Consider the following 18,554-nt stretch of genomic DNA (forward strand, 5'->3'; position numbering starts at 1 on the left):
ATTAAGTATTGGAGGCTGGATTTGAACTCAGGTCTTCCTGACTCCAGGGGTGATATTCTATCTACTGTATAACCTAGCTACAGATAGAATTGAATGTTTATTTATGACTACAATGTAATCCATATTACCAGTGAGTAAAATAATAAGCTGAAATCATACCATAGCGTATCATATTTTTCATTAGTTTCATTATATACTTTAGCAAATCATATCATACCATATATTGTGGCATCTAGTTTAATATTGTATTGAATCATGGTGTGTTTTATATTACAACTATGCTATCACTGCTATAAGGAAGTCTCAATGAGAAATTCTATGAGAGCAAATCAATAACTGAATTCTCTTCAACTTTTGTCTTTAAAGAGTTACCTGGGACACACAAAGAGGTTAAGTGATTTGCCCAGAGTTTCATAGCCATGATTTGTTAAAGGGGTGGGCCTTGAACTCACTTCTGTCCTGACTCTGATACTGGCTCCTTATTCTCTCTCCACTATGCTTCACCACATCTCCCTTGCCCTGGTCAACTCACTTCAGATTCAAGTCCAAGTCACTCAGTTATTTCAATATTCTCCTGCAGACTTCTCATAATATTTAATTGTTCAACTCTCCAATGCACTTATAACATCCCATTTTGCATTATAAGTACCTGCATTCAGATGTTCTGAGAGAGTTGTTTGGAGAAATTTAGAGGTTGAATGAGTTAACCCAATGCCACACAATCAGTAGACAACTTAAACTCAGGTCTTCCTGCCTCTGAAGACCCTTCTCTTTCTACTATCCTATACTGTCTCTTTAAAGCAAATAAGGGGGCAGCTAGGTGGCACAGTGGATAAAGCACCTGCCCTGGAGTCAGGAATACCTGGGTTCAAATCTGGTCTCAGACACTTAATAATTAACTAGCTATGTGGCCTTGTGCAAGCCATTTAACCCATTTGCCTTGCAAAAACCTAAAAAAAAAAGCAAATATGGACCTTGGGAAAGTTACTTAATCCTATTGCCTTAATAAATAACATTTTTTAAAAAGAAAATATGATAAAACACTGGCTCTGGAGTCAGGAGGACTCAGATTCAGACACTTAATAATTACTTAGCTGTGTGACTTTGGGCAAGTCATTTAACCCTTTTCCTTAGCAATAACCAAAAAAAAAAAAGAAGCAAATATATAGAAGCAATAACATATATAGTACATGGGAAAAAATGTATCTTTCAATATAAAGCAGCATTATTTTAAATTTCTAATAAATTGGAATTTTATTACTTTAAGTAATAGTTAATTTTTCAAGATCATAGAATGGGATGTCTTTATGTTTATGGTTTTTTCCTTAAATATTCTCTGTATTCTTCATCTTCACCACATTTTGATGAGTCCTAATCAGGAGAAGAGAGGGAAAGGAGGGCAAGGTTGAGTTTAGGGCAAGAAATAGACAAGTGGGTGAAAAAACTCTGTTGGATGTCTCTCAAGTGCTCAAATCTATCATGTTTGATGGTGGGAGCCAGAAAACTGCCAAATCCAGCTCAGAAAATGAAGTGTTTTGTCCCTGGTGTCCTTTTTGTGACTCAGATTCAATCTTTCACAACTTACTCTATCTTTCTTCCCCTCTGAGATTCAAATCAGCCTCTTTCTCCCCAACCCCACCTTTTCATTTTAGTTGGCAATTCCTGGAATCCCCCCCCCCCATTCTTTTCAATTATTTTGAGGATTGGGAGGATTAATTAAAAGTTTTCTCTTGAAATATTTCTAATGGTATTTCAGTTTGGGGAGAGAGTAATGACTTTTACCTCTCCACTCTCCAAAAGCCAAGATTACCAATTCCAATTTCATGCAGCCGTCATTTCCTTAAATTCTATCTTCCTAATTAAATATTTTAATTCCTGCCCTTCTGCTTGGCAGTGTCCCAGACTGGTTATCACTCAAAAACAGACTAAACTTATTTTTTTTTCATTTAAAAATAATTGCAATTAAGTTTTTCCTTTAGGAATACTTAAACACAAATATTATTTATGTGTTAATGCATTTCTTGTCATTATATGGTTTAATAGAACACTTTAGCAGCAGAAATAATTAAAAGACACTCCAGTGAGAAAGGAAAGATAGTTTGGTCAAAATACTTTATTTTGTGGAATCATATATTGTCGAAGTTGGAAAGGAACACAGAGAATTTCTAGCTTTACTAGTTACCAAATAAGTAATACCCTCTATTGCATTATACCCTCAACAGCTAGTCATTCATCCTCTGCTGAAAGACCTCTATGAGAGGTATGAGAACATCTAGACGGCTCAGTTTACTTTTACACAGTTAATGAAGATTTCTTTGCATTAACTCTTAACTTGCCTCTTTTCATCGTTCACCTCAATTTTCTGGAACTAAGTTGTACAATTATACCTTTAATACCTGATTATCCTTCAAATTCTTGAAAATAATTTTTCAACAAATGCTTCAATCAATAAATCACATTCCTTGGATTATACTTACAGAACTCTATTCCCATATATAAGTCCATTCATACAATTTTACCAAAGATATTAATTTTACCAAGATATTAATTCTAATGTAGACAGGTATATAGGTAGAGAGATAGATTCGATAGATAGATAGATAGATAGATAGATAGATAGACAGACAGATGGATGGATAAATATAAGTAAACAATACTGACTCTTCCTTCAAAGACAACAAATATAAGCAAGAACTATAACTCCTACATTTAAAATATTACATTTTGAAGAGGGAAAGACTCTATATAAACAAGAACTGGAAAGTAGGGTAGGAATGGAAGGGAAAAGTAATTGTGGGGTCAAGATGCTTTGTGAGGAAACAGAGAAATCTAGATTTAAGTGGTGAATTAAAATGAAGCTTTGTTGGGATCCCTTCTAATAGAGTGCTCCAAGCAGGCACAGTCACTGATAGATCAGGGCAGTAGAACCTCAGGATAGAGGTTTCTCCAAGGTCACCTGAGGTGAAGGAGCATCACATATTGCAAGCTAGAGAATATACTGAATTTGGACGAAATGCACTTCTGGCTTGGTATAGGTAGAGCTGAGAGGTGCTGAGGAGAAGCCCCTACCAAAAGATAAGTTTAGGTCACTACCTTAGATAGCAAGACCATAGAAGGAAAGACTATATGGGAGCTGATAGCTTACTTCTGGATACTTCTTTTTAGGAAGAATGTTTGGAATGGATTATAGTAAAGTCTAGGCTTTGCAGGGAATGGCAGGGGAAAAAAAGACATGAAAGAAAAAGTACAAAACTTCTAAAAAAGAACATATTAGTTTCTAACTTCCTAACATCTTTCAATATGTTCTCCTTTTTTCCACTCATAAAGTTGCTACCCAGGTAGAAACCATTAACACCATATTTGTTACTGTTCAGTCATTTTAGTTTGATTCTTTGTGGCCTCATTTTAGGGTTTCCTTGAAAATGATACCAGGGTGGTTTGCGATTTTCTTCTCCAGTTCATCTTATAGATGGATAAACTGAGGCAAACAGGGTTAAATGACTTGCTCAGATTTATACAATTGGACAGTATCTGAGGCCAGATTTGAACTCAGGAAGATGAGTCTTTCTGAATTTAGGTCTGACACTGTGCCACCTAACTGCCCTCATCCCCACATATTTGGATAGCCTCCTGGTTAATAGTCCTGCATCAAGTTCCTTTCCACTCCAATTCACTTTTCACTTAACAGCCAAAGTAATCATTCTTAAACACAGGTCTGGCCATGTCATCCATCAATAACTCCAGTTAACTCCCTGTCATATCAAAAACCAAATATAAAATCCTCCATTTGGCCTTTTAAAACCCTCTAGAACCTGGTTCCTTCCTATCTTTCCAGTTTATTATTATTTTTTATACTTTGCTCCCCTCCATATACTCTAAGTTCTAGTGACCTTTTTAATATTCCTTGTACATAAAACTTCCTTGCCATGACTACATGACTTTTTATTGGATATCCTCCACTTTTGGATTGCTTTATATTTTCACCTCCACATTTGACCTTCCCTGGCTTCCTTCCAGAAAGCTCAAATTCTGCCTTCCGTGAGAGGTTGTTCCTCAGTGTCTTCCCTGTGAGATTAGCTTCTATTGATGCTCTGCATATATTCTGTGATTTTAGTTGTTGCATGGCGTTTCTCTCATCTTCTTAAAATATCAGCCCCTTGAGGACAACACTAATATTCCTCCTACTTATAAGTCTTCAGCATACAGTAACTGATTAATATATGTTTGTTGATGTTGATGATGGTAATGATAAGAATAATGATGATTATATGATGATGACGATGATGATGATGATGATGATGATAATGACACTGAAACAAAACCACCAATTCTAGAAAGGGAGTAAATGACCAACATGCCAGTTTGATGGAAAAGCAAAAATCTTGACAATGGCCGGCTTAGTTTCTCTCCTTGGCACACACACAAGAGAGACAACATCAGTTCTTTGTAGAAAGAGGAAATCAGAAGTATGAATCTTATAAATCACAATACTGTTTCCAAAATAAAGAAAACAGTTATATGGTAGTCATAACTCTTGATCCTTTGACAAAGAGTAATTTTTCTCTTCTTCTCCTAATGGTACTCGGTTGGTGCATTATATACTGTCAGAGTTGCAGAACTGAATGATGAGAAGAGAGAAAGCACATGAAACCTCTTTGTGGAAGAATATTCCAACTCCATGAGTAGAGTATTCCTGGGGATCTTTCCCTCTGGATCTGTGTTTGTTACTTTTTCCTGCTGTTTGGGTATCCTATAAGTTGTGATTTTTAACACAGAGAAACTGAAAGTGCTGAGTAATGACAAATTCATGTCCTAGGGTCCATGAGAGCTTCATCTTCAATGTTAGTTTTGAGTCCTTCCTGAAAATCTCAGACAATAAACTATTTTAATTGCTAAATTAATTCTATAGATCTTAAATTGCTCTGTGACCTATAGAGAATGTATTCAATACTAAGTATCCTTTGCCTGATGAAGTTCATATTGACTTCATTTTGTCGTAGGTTTAGAACTAGAAGGGTCCTCAGAAGTCATGTAGTACAGTCCTCCTATCCAAAGAGGTTTTGACTTCTAAGATCGCAAGGCGTAGATAGCTGATTCAAGGTTTGAACCCATATTCTCTGAATCGTAGGGCACCATTGTTTCCACCAAACCTCACTGGATTACCTAGACCAGGGGCAGGGAAATCGTTTCATCTGGCAATGCCTCGATAACCACAGGCAGGACTCAAAATTCAGTAAATCTAGGAGCTTTTTAGGGGTGAATTTATTAACTATTTGACCAAATATAATAGGGTAATTTTAAATTGATAATTTTGTATAGCCTACACATGATGTTATAGACATCCAAATGGCTCTTGGCAGAAAAAACATTTCCCCATACCTGACCTAGACTGACAAGATGTTTTTCTTGTATCAACGTGACCCATAAATTCATTATGAAAATAATCATAATATCACATCCCTTAAATAGTTTAGTTTATGAGATTTCAAAAATGATTTTCCCCTTCTTTAGTAATATGTTGGTGAGGTTTCTGTTCTCTAAATTTGACAAGGGTACTTTCAAAATAGTATGCTACTGTATATGCTTGAAAACTAGAAGGATCTATAATACTACACACACACACACACACACACACACACACACACACACACACAGAGAATAGTAGCCTGGCTATGATTTAATAGATGGTTACCAGGGCCTATAGAAGTCAAGTGACTTGTCCAAGGTCACATAACTTGTAACTGTCTGAGGTGGGGTTCGAACACAGACTTTATTGACCCAAGCCTCCTGTGCTCTTTGTTAATCAGTCCTATTCTTAAACATAATAATGTCCTTCAACATGGTTTAATAACCCTAGGTCTTGAGTATCTCCAATTCAATCTTTATGAAAACCATATGCTTTTAAAACTAAGAAGAATCTGAGATGAAAGGTCCTAATGAAGATTTAGGCCTCCTGAGGCAACTCCTCTCCCCAAAGGACTCAGCTAATTCCAAGCCACTCATAACATTTCTGCAGGTGTGTTGACTGAAGTGGAGATGAATGTCATTATATTTTAACTTTTATGAAAATTGTGTTTCTGCCCTTGCCTTTGTGTCAAAGTTGTCAGTGTAAAAATGATGACTACAAGTTGGATCTCTTTTCAAGAAAGAGATGACCCCTGTAGTTTTCTTTCCTAGGAGAGCTTCTCCTGTACCTTTGGGGTATGAGACAATTGGCAGGTTCTTCATGATGACTGGCAGGACTGGACAGCTCCCCAAAGAAATGAATCATAGCCTCTAGTCAGGATGAAGAGCCATCTGAATGTACCAGCATTTTTTTGCTTTTCAAAGTTTAGTGTGGGTTGGGAGTTGTATGCATATTTATACTTAAATGTTTGCTTGTTAATTCTAAACATTACTGTTTTTTCCTCCTAATTCTAATCAAGTATCAGAACATGGTGATATATTTAAAAACAAATCCAAAAATTCTTGTCTTTAGTGAAAAGGGAAGTTTGGAGAAAGAAGGTTGTTTTGTTTGCTTTTTTGTTTTGTTTTTGCAAGGCAAAGCAGTTAAATAAGGGGGCAGACTTATTTGAGCACGATTACTAGAGGTGAGGAGGGCACTTCATTTAAAGAAAATTAAGGAAAACAATATATCAGCAGCCTATGTAAGCATGAAATAATGAAAACTATTAGTGATATGATTAATACTATCCTTTTTCCCTTAAATATATGCATGTGTATATGAACATATGTACATAAAATGAACATATGTACATAAAAAGCTAATTGCTTATATTTTTCTTAGCTATTTAGCATTCTGAATAAATATATAAATAAATGTAGAGAGATATATTATTTTATAAGTTTTTCAGTTAAATTTACTAGAAATTTTTTTTAGAAATAATCATGTGTATTTTCTTCTATCTAGAATTGGAGCTCTCTGCAGATTTTATTTCCATAGCTATTTAGCATTCTGAATAAATAAAGAGCAGAGAAGTTTAGTTAGAAGAGATGGTGAGAGAAGTTGAAAAGGAAAACATGTTCTCTGATCTTCAATGAAAAAGAAATCCTTTGCTGAGATAGAGAGGTAGTGATACACTCCCTCCCATCAGCCTAACCTATTTTACTTTGGCATGGGTAAACACTCTTTTGCCCCTCTGGAAAATAAATCTTTATATATAATATTGGCACTTGTCATATGCCCCAGATTCCCTTCTGTTAGGGTAATGCTTATTAATTTAATAAAATTATGTTAGATTAGAAAAGCAATATAATATTTTTCCCTAAAATCCATTCAACTTTTTAATCTATCAAAAAAATTGGAAGTTTCTTCAGAGACTAGGGCATAATTAACTATACCATCTTTCCCAAATATTCACACACACATACACACATACACAAACACACACACACACACAAAATACACGGTCTTTTTCAGGCAGCAGATTGTTTCTCATCTTATTAAAATACAGGTCCCCCTTTATTTCTGTCTTTACTTTTACTATGTAAATGGTTTCTAACTGCTCTTTAGCCTATTCAGTCAGACAAAGAATGAGTTCTGTAACCAAAATGAAAAACCCTCGCTAACAAAAGGTTGGTCTTAATGGGGCCACTGCTGGAATCGACAGGAATTTAAATGTACAGCCAAAAGAACACTATAGGTTAAATTCTCTTCCAGTGGACTAATGTATTCATGGTTAAAAGCAAATTACTGCAATGGGACAGGTTGCAGGCATATAACAATCAAAATACTTATGAATTCACAGTACCCATAACCCAGCCAGTGCCCATGGAAAAATGATGGTTTCTGGTGACTTGCAAATTTTCTCATTGTACTCAGAGCTCTTTGGTGGGTTTGTGAAATGTGATCATATCTGAAACAGGATCTGCCATTGGTAGTACTAGGGAAAAAGTGAGGGGGAGGAAGGGGAATAATACATATTCTAAAAAAATGAACATGAAAGATTCATTAACTTTTGAAAAATGTGATATATCATGAATATTCAATATTTCAGAGGAATATTCATGCTTTCTTGGCAATCAATGTCCTCCACTCCCATAATAGACATTTCTACTATACTATTCTTTAAATGTTTGTGAAGAGGTCTGATATTAGGGTTGTGCCTGAGGTAGGTTAATCTGTGATTTTTTTTTCCTTATGGAAAAACAACAAAAAATTCTATTTAACCCATGTGTTGTCTTTAAAATAAACTGAAAAAGATTTGGAATCGAAGACAGTATTTGTAATTAATCATAATATCTTGTTTTGTGACATCCAGGTTTTGGTCTTCATTTAGGGACTCACTAAGACATTTCTGTTGTATTCTTAGATAGATTGCTGTGTAATCAATCCTTTAGACCATTCTCTCTCCCCTTTTTCCCCCCCTGTCATCTAATGGAGGGGTTCTGTTTATTTTTCTGTCCTCTGAAAATATTTGAGCTTTCCTGTCCAAATAGATGAGGAAATTTGTAGTATCTTTGTAAATCCCTATGTTTCTAGGTCATGGAGAATAATTAACAGGTCACACCTCTTCCCATTCCAAAAATGTTTAAGCAGATGTAGAAAGCTCCATTTTCTCTTTTTTTGACCTATCTGTGATTTTATTGGTAGGAGGTACCTCTAGTGAGGAAAATTCCTTTAGTAATATAGATTGGAATCTTTAAATCTTAGATAATTTCCTGGAAGCACAGAGAGTTTAACTGGTTAACTCAGTTGGTCATCTATCAAAGGCTACAGTTGTATTTTGGATACTGAGACTGATTTTCTGTCCAATATTACTTAGCAAATAAAAATTGTTCCAGAGATTCCTCCATCTTATCTTCTCCTGCCTCTTCTCTTCCTCTTCCTTTTCCCTTGGCTTTTTTTCTCTCTTTAGATCTCCATCCTCCTCAAAGCAATTGATATGAAGAGGTTGAGGGACAACAGTTATGAAGATAAGGATTTTAGTACTTAATCCCACATGAGTAGGATCAAGCTCCCCTAAACAGGCAAATTCTCAGGTGTTTCCTCAATTGATTACAAATCAGAGATAAGTTGCTGGCTATAGTGCATAGAGCCGGGGACTAGGAATTGGAAAACTTAGTCCTTGTCTTTAGTCCTTAGTCTTGTCCTGGTTTTGTCATGTACTAACTGAGTGATTTTGGCAAGTCTGATCCTCAGTTTCCTTTTTGGTAAGATGGAGATAATGTCTACCCCATCTGCTCTCTGTGTATTTTAAATTACTCTGCAAAATAGGTTGATGATATAATTGTTCTTAGAAGGAATGTGGTTCATTATCTTAATGATGACAATGAACCTACATTTGTGGATCTAGGTCCATTGGCATTTACTGCCTCTGCAATCTTGGCCAAGTTATTCAATCATTTGGGACCTCAGTTTCCTCTTTTTAAAAAAACAAGAGAGTTCGTATAAATGGATTCTCAGATCCCTTCCAGCTCTGAATGGATGCTTTTATGATCTTTTTTCCCCTCCCTTGGAATTGCAATTTGTTTGACTTTCAAAATGATAGATTATTAATTAAGCCCTTACTACATGTCAGACACTAGTGTGTAACAGCTGGAGATTCTTCACCAATATAGTTGAGATTCTAGCAAATATATGTTTTTCTCATCTTAAAGATTCCGATGAATTACAGTATGTATAATGACAAAATACATTATACAGATACAAATTAATATCTTCCATCATTGAGTTCTGCTTTTTAGGCAAATGATGTATATAAGTGACGGGGGGTACGGACAGTGAATGTGATGCCTTGTTTAAAAGATGCCCTTAGTAAATGATAGAACGACTATGGCTCATTCCCCTGATTTCTGCCGTCCCACAAAGTGGCTCAGTTACTGCTTTGTTTATGGGTCGAGTGCTTTGTTGCTGTTTTCCCTTCATTCTTGAAGAGGCCCCTGACGTCAGGGAGGTGATGCTCTATGACTTGCAAGTGAATTGGAGTCAAGTGAGGGAGGGCTGTGCAAGCTGATATTGGAGTGGTTGAGGAGGTGTAATATGTGATTTGGCCACCAGATGGCAATGCAGCTACCAGACAGAACTCACTTCTTGAGTGGTCACTTGGAGTGACCCCAAGTATCATTTGGAATGGACCCCAAATTTCCCAAAATGCAAACCTCTCCTTCACCCACTGAACCGTCCCATAGACTGGTACCCCTGGTACACCATCCAAACCTCTTAAGATGAGCCCCATTTAATGGACCTTTGGGGTATTGATATTAGATACAGGAACTTCAATGAAACAATTCTTCAGAAAGCAAATACAATGTTGTTGCAGTGTGGATTATTGTCCCAGGTTTCTCTGGGCTTGCTCCAATCCTCCCACATCCCTCTTCTTCCGTCTCTCTCTCCTTCCTAGTCCACAATACCTCTGCTTCTCCAGGATGGTGATTCCTGGAAAGGTTTCACAAAATGTTATATTGTTCAATCTACAAGGATGAACATAACAATTCTTAAAGAAATTATTAAAAAAAAAAAAGAAAACAACAGCAAAAACGCTTTCCTTTCCAAAAAAAGTAATTATCTCTGCTGGGGTGCAGTTTGCATTCCGATCCTTGCCAGTGATTAAAATTATCTAACTGATAATTATCTAACTCCTATGATGGAAGTAGGTTTTCTTTTCTTTTTAAAATGAAATTATGGTGATTTGGTTGTAAGATTTTCATGATGCTACTGAATATTAATATTGTAGTCTACCTTCCCTATAAGATGGAAATGACTCCAAGAGAGGTTAAGTGAATTATTTAAGGGAGTAAAGGAGTAAAGGAGATTCAAACTCTTGGGTTTTCTGACTACAAAGTTAGTACACTTTCTACCACAATATATTCCTTTCTATAAGGAAAAAAAAAGTAACTTCAAAAAATTGATTTTTCAAAGTATACCTTTACTCTCTTAAGTCCAGGATAAGGTGGTCCCACCCCCCAGGAAGAGGGGGAATAGATATTTGGGGCATCGAAAAGACAAATCAACTTTGTCTTTTTAAAAAGACTACTAATAAAGTTGACTGCTCTTAACTTCAATTCCTTAACTGCCCATAATTTTGTATTCTAAATTAGAAAATCTTGTTTAGGAATAGATTTTCATTTGGGTTTTTTCAGATATCCTAGAAAAGACTTTGCCAAAATGCACAGCTCTTGCTGATGTGACTTTCCCTTCTTCAGAGCTCAGATAAAAAAGATTTTTCCCAGGGTCTATGGTGACAGGTGTTCCCTGTGAAAATGGATTGAAATTTTGCTTGGAACCCTTGAAATTCAAACTTCTAGCTTTGGCTCAAGTTAATAGGGAAATAACAACAGGGATTATAAACAGTTGTTTTCCATAAAGCTGATTCCATTTCTCTGTTGCCCTTACCCTCTTTCCTCAGCCCCCTTTGGCTCAGGATCATCTGAAGCTAAGTGAATGATGCCTAGGGTAGTGATGGCCTCATGTCTCACAGATATGGCCTAACATGGCCCGGCTAAAGGACAGCTCATATTTCCAGACATGTCACTGTCTAGACCAAATTTCCTTTGCTAAGTGATGTGAGCCTACAGATACTCCAAGAGGAAAAAAAAAAAATGAAGTGCCTGGCAATGGTATAAGGAAAGGGTTTATTTGAAAAAGGGAGGAAAACTGTGGTTATACAATTTTCTTTTGTAATTACTTCCTAATTCCATGGATAAACATTTGAATGAAGCTGATAACTATTCACTATTTTCTCCCTTACCAGATCATTTCCTCTTTTTTTATAGTTTGTTTTTTGTTGAAATAGGTTAATATTTTATTTAACTTTTTAACATTTTTATTTTGTGCTTATAAAAAAAACTCTGTGGTTCCTATTTCAGTAATATATCTTTTTTCTCTTCCAATTTGTGTTTTCTTTCCTCATGCAGAGGGTTACTTCTACAGGAGAATGGCCGATTCACAGAAGCCTTGCATTACTATAAACTGGCAATTGGTAGCAGGCCTACGTTAGCTTGTAAGTAATATTAGAATATTTAAAAATATTTCTTTTCTTCTTATCCTAGGAAACTCAACTGTGGGATTTAAAGTGAGCATAAAATCAATAACATTATAGCCAATTTAAATAATTTTAGTAATCCTCAGAAGTGTCTATTTTTGTGATTTCATTAGTAATTGTCAAGCTTTGCTAACATATGGGTTTTCTAATTTTTAAATTGTTATGACATCTATCTGTTTTCTTATGGATACAAATACTCCTCATTTCCAATGAAAGCTCTTTGAAGATAGGACTATGTCTCTCCTCCTTCTGGAACCCCCACAGCTAAACCCATGATAGTAGGCGAATTTATTTCAATGCAATTGATTTCCTCTGGAATCCTTTATATTTTCTTTATGTTTTCAAAACATTATCCTGATGAGAGATTCATAAGTGCCACCAGATTGCCAAAGGAATCCATGCCTCACAAAAATTAAGAATCCCCGTCATAAAGTCATTCCCAAACGGTAGAAATGTTACCCCTAACTAATAGAGTAATGTTGTTTTTAGCCTCAGATTCAATGATCCACTTAAACTTATATTTCCTTTTCTTTCTCCCTTAGCTGCATATTTAAATACTGGCATTATTCTCATGAACCAAGGGAAGAGTGAAGAAGCCCGCCGTACATTCATAAAGTGTTCAGAGATCCCTGATGAAAACTTGAAGGATCCTCATACCCATAAGAGCTCTGTTACCAGCTGCCTTTATAATTTGGGAAAACTCTATCATGAACAAGGTCGCTATGAGGTCAGACCAACTGTTTATTCCTCTCTCTCTCTCTCTCTCTCTCCTTTTTCTCTCTCTCCCTCCTTTTTCTCTCTTTTTCCCCTCTCCTCTCTCTTCTTTCTCTGTCTCTTTCTCTTTCTCCCTCTTCTTTTTATTCTTTCTCTCGCTCCCTCCCCTCTCTTTCTCTCTTTCTATCCTCTACTCTCTCTTTCTGTCTCTCTGCCTTGCTCTGTCTCTCTCTCTCTCTCTCTCTCTCTCTCTCTCTCTCTCTCTCTATCATCTATCTATCTATTTATCTATCCATCCATCTCTCTTTTTCACCCTCTCCAATATTGTTGATTCTTGGTAAAGAAACTTCTCTTTAGAACTCAGACTGCAAAATATTCTGTACCATGGAGATCTAAAGAATCGTCTAGGGCAGTGAAAGATTAAGTGACTTCCTCAGAGTTAATATCTAGTTTATGTCACTGCAGAATCCAAATCCAGCCTGTTCTGACTCCAAGTTTGAGAGCATATCCATCTTAGAGAGATTGGTTTGTAAGTAAATTTAGAATACTTCAAAACACCTCTTTCCTCTTTTTGTTCCAGGAAACTCAACTGTAGTGCTTAAAGGTAATACAGAATCAAGTTCTTGGAGCATTATAACCCATTATAATGAGTTTTAATAACCCGCTGTCTCTTACATCATTTTATATTGTAGTTAAGTCACTTTTCAGTCATGTCCAACTCATCAGGACCCCATTTGGGGTTTTCTTGGCAATGGTACTGGAGTAATTTGTCCTTTCCTTCTTCAGCTCATTTTATAAATGAGGAAACTGAGGCAAATAGGGTTAAATGACTTGCCCAGGGTGATACAGCTAGTGAGTATCTGAGACTGAATTTGAACAATGAATATAGCTCAGAGCTCTATCTACTTTGTCGCCTATAAATCCAATCTTATATGAATATGTTTTCTTCAATTCCTCCATTCTTCTCTAGCCCTAAAATTTTTAACTCTTTTCTATTCCCTTCTTTTTTATTAATTTCTAACTATTAAAACAATTCACAGGATCATAGATGAGGACTTGGAAAAGCCCTCTGTTTATATAGTTCAGCTCTCTCCTTTTTTACAAATGAAGAAACTGAAATCCAGAAAGATTAAATAAACTTGCCCAAGTTCGCACAGGAAGTAGAGCTAGTATTTGAACCCAGATCCTTTGTCTCCACATGCAGCATTTTTCCTGCTTTATTCTGATGCATTTTTTTTTTGTCTTTAATGCTTCCCACTTTTTCGGTAGATAGTATTAAAAAAAATCAAAATTATACTGCAATCATAGCTTTTAGTTTAGCTGGGATGGGCAGAGTTGCAATGAGAACAGTACGATTCATGATATAGTCTGGCTCATGCCTAAAGGAAATCAAATTTGCTAAAAGTTTGTGCTTTATAAATGAGGATATTACTATTTGAAATAATAGCTTTTGATAAATTTGGTTCATCTGAAACCCCTATATGCTCAGTAGGTAATAGCAGATAATGTGTTTTTTTTTCCTTTTGCTCTCATTAAATGCTTAACACTTTCCTTTTGTGATACTCTTGCATGATTTATAAAAAGAATCCCACTTAACGCAACTTAGTTATATTTATTAAATACTTTTTTATTGACCTGTTGGATGACGCACAAAGGATTATGATTTGGGGTGGTTGTTGTTATTGTTATTTTTCCCCAGTTAAATGTAAATCATTTTCACCGTTCATTTTTTGTTAGATTTTGAGTTCTACATTTTTCTCCCTCCCTTCCTCTCCTTCCTCCTCCACAGGACAGCAAGTAATCTGATATAGATTGAACATGTGTTGTTATCATTTCTAATTAAATACATTTGCATTGCCATAGGGGCGATGTGTTGTCACACTTCTTTTTTCTTTTTTCTTCATTCAGCTTTTGCCTTTGTGCATGGGCTGCTTTGCAATTTAAAAAGTAAACCATCATATATACTGTTAAGAATCCCTATGGCTAGCTTCCACTGCTTGCAGATATTCAAAATTATCATGTATTAGGGTGGGGTAGTGGGGGGGAGAGTCAGACCTTGGTTAATTAGAATGGATGGTTTTATAAGCATTACATAGAGCTGTCTTGTTCTAGGGATGTCTTTGTTGAATGGAACAATTAACTGGTTAAAAAAGGGGGTGATAGAATACAGGAAAGGAGGGGTGTGTGTATGTGTGTGTGTGTGTGTGTGTGTGTGTGTGTGTATGTATGTGTATAAGGAGAGAGACAAGAGGGGGGGGAGAAAGAGAGAGAGTAAGAGAGAGTTACCTTGAAGGCAAAAGAGAGCTACAAAATTGTTATTTCAGCTTTTGATTTGGGCAAATCTCAAATACCCTTTTAATTCCTAGGGAAAGACTAAAATCTGAAAATTATAGCTGGAGGTAGACATATGAAGATTGTCCTCTTTACTGCAATTTAGCCTGATGATTCTTGAATCTTTAAGCATTTGGAATATGAATCCAGAAATAGAGATAAGTTCTAGTCCTGATGTTGCCATTGAATCAATCAGCTAACAAGCATTTATTAAGTACCTACTGAATTCTAAGTACTGAGGATACATATAGACTAAAGGGAAAGTCTCATTAAATTAGTGTGTGTGTGTGTGTGTGTGTGTGTGTGTGTGTGTGTGTGTGTGTGTGTGTAACAGAGAAGACCAACTTCTCTCTTTCTGTATATATACATATATATATATATATATGTATATATATATATATATATATATATAAAATGTGGTTGAGGAATCTGCCTCAAGCAGGGATCCTTTGTATTATTAGTAAAATCACAGGTTCAGCCTCTAATTCTATTCCTAAACCACTTGAGCAAAGTGTTTAACTTCTCTGTATGCATGTTTGTTGATTTCTAAGTAATTATTTTCAAATTTCTTTAAAATTACATAGTTGAACTAAGTATGGCTTGATTTTTTTCTTCTTTTAAATTGTTTGAGTCTGTGAAATGTTATTGTTTCCTTGATTTCCTAAGTAGAATAGAATGCATATTAATGCATTAACATCTTTGTCTATATAGATTATTTGTTATTGACATATTAATCATTCATTAGATTATATTATGTCATTGAAATAAAATTTACTTGATAAAAGAATACTAGAATTTACTAGTTGGATATACATAAACAAATATTTGCATATATATGTATATCATTGTATATCATATTCATGTATGCATACATGAATGTGTATATGTCCACATATATGTAAATATATGAATACCTACATTATATGTGGATTTTTATACACTTATTTTCCATGTTTGTAATAAAATATTAGACTTCAAGGACATACTATATCTGATTATATTATCAATATTATGTGAAATGGTATAGTATAATGGAAAGAGCATTGGGTTTCAATCTTGGCCCATATACTTATTTGATGTGGATCCTGGGCAGTCTTTAACCTTTCCACATCTCAGTTTCTTCATTTTAAAGATGGGGGGAGGTTGACTAGATGAAACATTCCTCCTAATTATCTCATCCAATGAATCCTATGGTCAGTTCATTAAGAGATTCAGGTTCAGAATCAGAAAGCTGAAATGAACCTCAGAGGCCCATTCAGTCCAAAAATCAACCTCAATGAGGATCCCCTTGGCCTTGGAGTTTGGAAGAACTGAGTTCAATTCCCATCCCAGACACTTACTAACTCTAGGCTTGGTCATTGATTAAAATTCTTTCAGATTCAGTTTCTTCATCTATAGAAATCTCTAATTGTAAAAATAGTACCTATCTTACAGTATTGTTGTGAGGTTCAAATGAGATAATACATAAGTCATCATCTAGCTTTTGTTTAAAGTCTTTATTAAGTGACATCTAATAAGAAGGAATCCTTTACCTTTTGTAAAGAGGAAGCCCTGTTCAGTTTTGTCATTGCTCTGTTAGGAGTTCCATGTACCAATGAAATCACAGGTGTAGTTGCTATTTCCGTTGTAATTCCTAGAAATATTTTCCTTACAGCTTTCATCCAATAGTATAGTCAAAAGGGCCATGGATTTAGGATGCAGAGGACAGGGTTCAAATCCCACTTCTCTCCTACTTGCTACTTTTGTGTCCTTGGACCAGTCATTGATCTTTTTGATTGGTTTTCCCTTCTGTAAAATTGATTTGCTTGGTTTTCTCTTCTGTAAAATAAAGGGGTTTAACTAGCTGACTGCTATGATGCTTTTCAACTCTAAATCTGTGATAACGTAATAACAATTTTACTCAGAAAAGAAAGAGAATGGGATACATGCCCTTGATTTTTTCACTAAGGTAATAGAAACAGTCTGATGTACCAGGATAATAATTTTTTTAGGTTAAGTGGGTTAAGTGACTTGCCCAAGGACATAAAGCTAGGTAATTTTAAGTGTCTGAATTCGGATTTGATCTCAGGTACTCCTGACTCCAGGGCCAGTGCTCTATCCACTGCATCACCTAGCCACCCCAATAATCATTATTTGATAGACATCACAGAGCTAAAGACACTGTAGCCTTGGAATAACTGCCCTAGGAGTTCCAAATTTGAGGTGCTTTAATCTCTTTCTAGTTTTATAACTTGTGTGAACTAAAAAAAAAAATTTAAAACACTTCTGCTAATAGATATGTGGGCATACTCAACTTTTATATTGCTTCCTTTGCCACTTGGACTGTGCACTTTTACTCATGGGGCTGATATGTACTGATATATACTCAATTTCCTTTGACCCAGATGTGCTTAAAAATCGCAATACTATTACTATTATTATTATTATTATTATTATTATTATTATTATTATTATTATTCCAGTAGGAAGATTGTAACTTTGGTTCAGAGGGTGGTTTACGTCTTCTTTTCACTGAAACCTTTTTTTATAGTTAGCACTCCCATTGACAACTTGTCCATTCTCTTGTCTCTTCTATTAGGAAGCACTTACCGTCTATAAGGAAGCTATTCAGAAAATGCCTCGACAATTTGCTCCCCAGAGCTTGTATAACATGATAGGTAAGTCCACTATTCATTTTCTTATTGACATTCAGGTACCCTGTGATGAATTTAATTATGGGCTTATATTACCTGCAGTTGAAATAACCTACCTCATTAATCCCCACAAATCAAGTTGATTCATAAATGGCCCTCACCTGCAGAAGTCAAACAGCAGAACACCTGTTCAAAAGATGTAGGAAATGAGTTAAAATAAGGAATTTTCATGAATTGGCCATGAATCCAAATGCATCTGCAGAATTTTTTCCCCCTCATGAATGTGATCTGATACCGTGAGACCATCTCTCCTAAATTATTTTTAACCTAATAGTGGCTTCTTCAAATGAATCCAATCCTCCCATTATCCAGAAAGCATGTAAAGCTTGGTCCATTTATCTCAACTGGCAAAGGGGACTATGGCACACAAACACACGCAAAAGCTTAAGAATTCCCATCAGATATGGTATATTTATGATATATCTGTTGCTCAAATCTAAAATTACTGAGCTGCAATCTAGGATGATATCCAGTCAGGTATCCATCCCTGGAACCAGTAGAGTGAATTCTAGGTGGCAGAGAGCACTAAGGGGTGGTCAACTGACCCAGACTTGAAAAACAAAGCAAAAAATATCCTTATTCTGATGGGCATTTAGGGAGACCCAGTCTCAAAAAAAAAATAAATTACAGGAATCCCCCTGGCTTAAGATGTCTTGAATGAGACCAGAATTATTCCTATTATTTCTGTTTATCATATGTAGTGAGTTGACAACTTTCCTATGAAGAAATTATGTTACTAGAATTTGAAAGACTCAAATAGTTATGTTAACTCACCATATGACAATGGGAAGCTTCCCCCCCACCCTTAAATTTTAAGGGTAAAAATGAACAA

General features: G+C 35.6%; 1 protein-coding gene across 3 annotated transcripts in view; it reads left to right on the forward strand.

Annotated features, from left to right (window-relative positions):
- Positions 1–18,554, forward strand: part of TMTC2 (transmembrane O-mannosyltransferase targeting cadherins 2) — a 525,981-nt gene that overhangs the window by 312,541 nt on the left and 194,886 nt on the right. For all 3 annotated transcript variants that reach the window (XM_074226527.1, XM_074226526.1, XM_074226528.1), the window contains 3 exons: positions 11,857–11,942; positions 12,527–12,711; positions 17,608–17,686. In XM_074226527.1, the coding sequence (XP_074082628.1) occupies positions 11,857–11,942; positions 12,527–12,711; positions 17,608–17,686 (350 nt within the window). The remainder of the gene's footprint in view (positions 1–11,856; positions 11,943–12,526; positions 12,712–17,607; positions 17,687–18,554) is intronic.

The sequence above is a fragment of the Macrotis lagotis genome, chromosome 2 (assembly GCF_037893015.1).
Source record: "Macrotis lagotis isolate mMagLag1 chromosome 2, bilby.v1.9.chrom.fasta, whole genome shotgun sequence".
NCBI classification, from domain to species: Eukaryota; Metazoa; Chordata; class Mammalia; order Peramelemorphia; family Peramelidae; genus Macrotis; species Macrotis lagotis.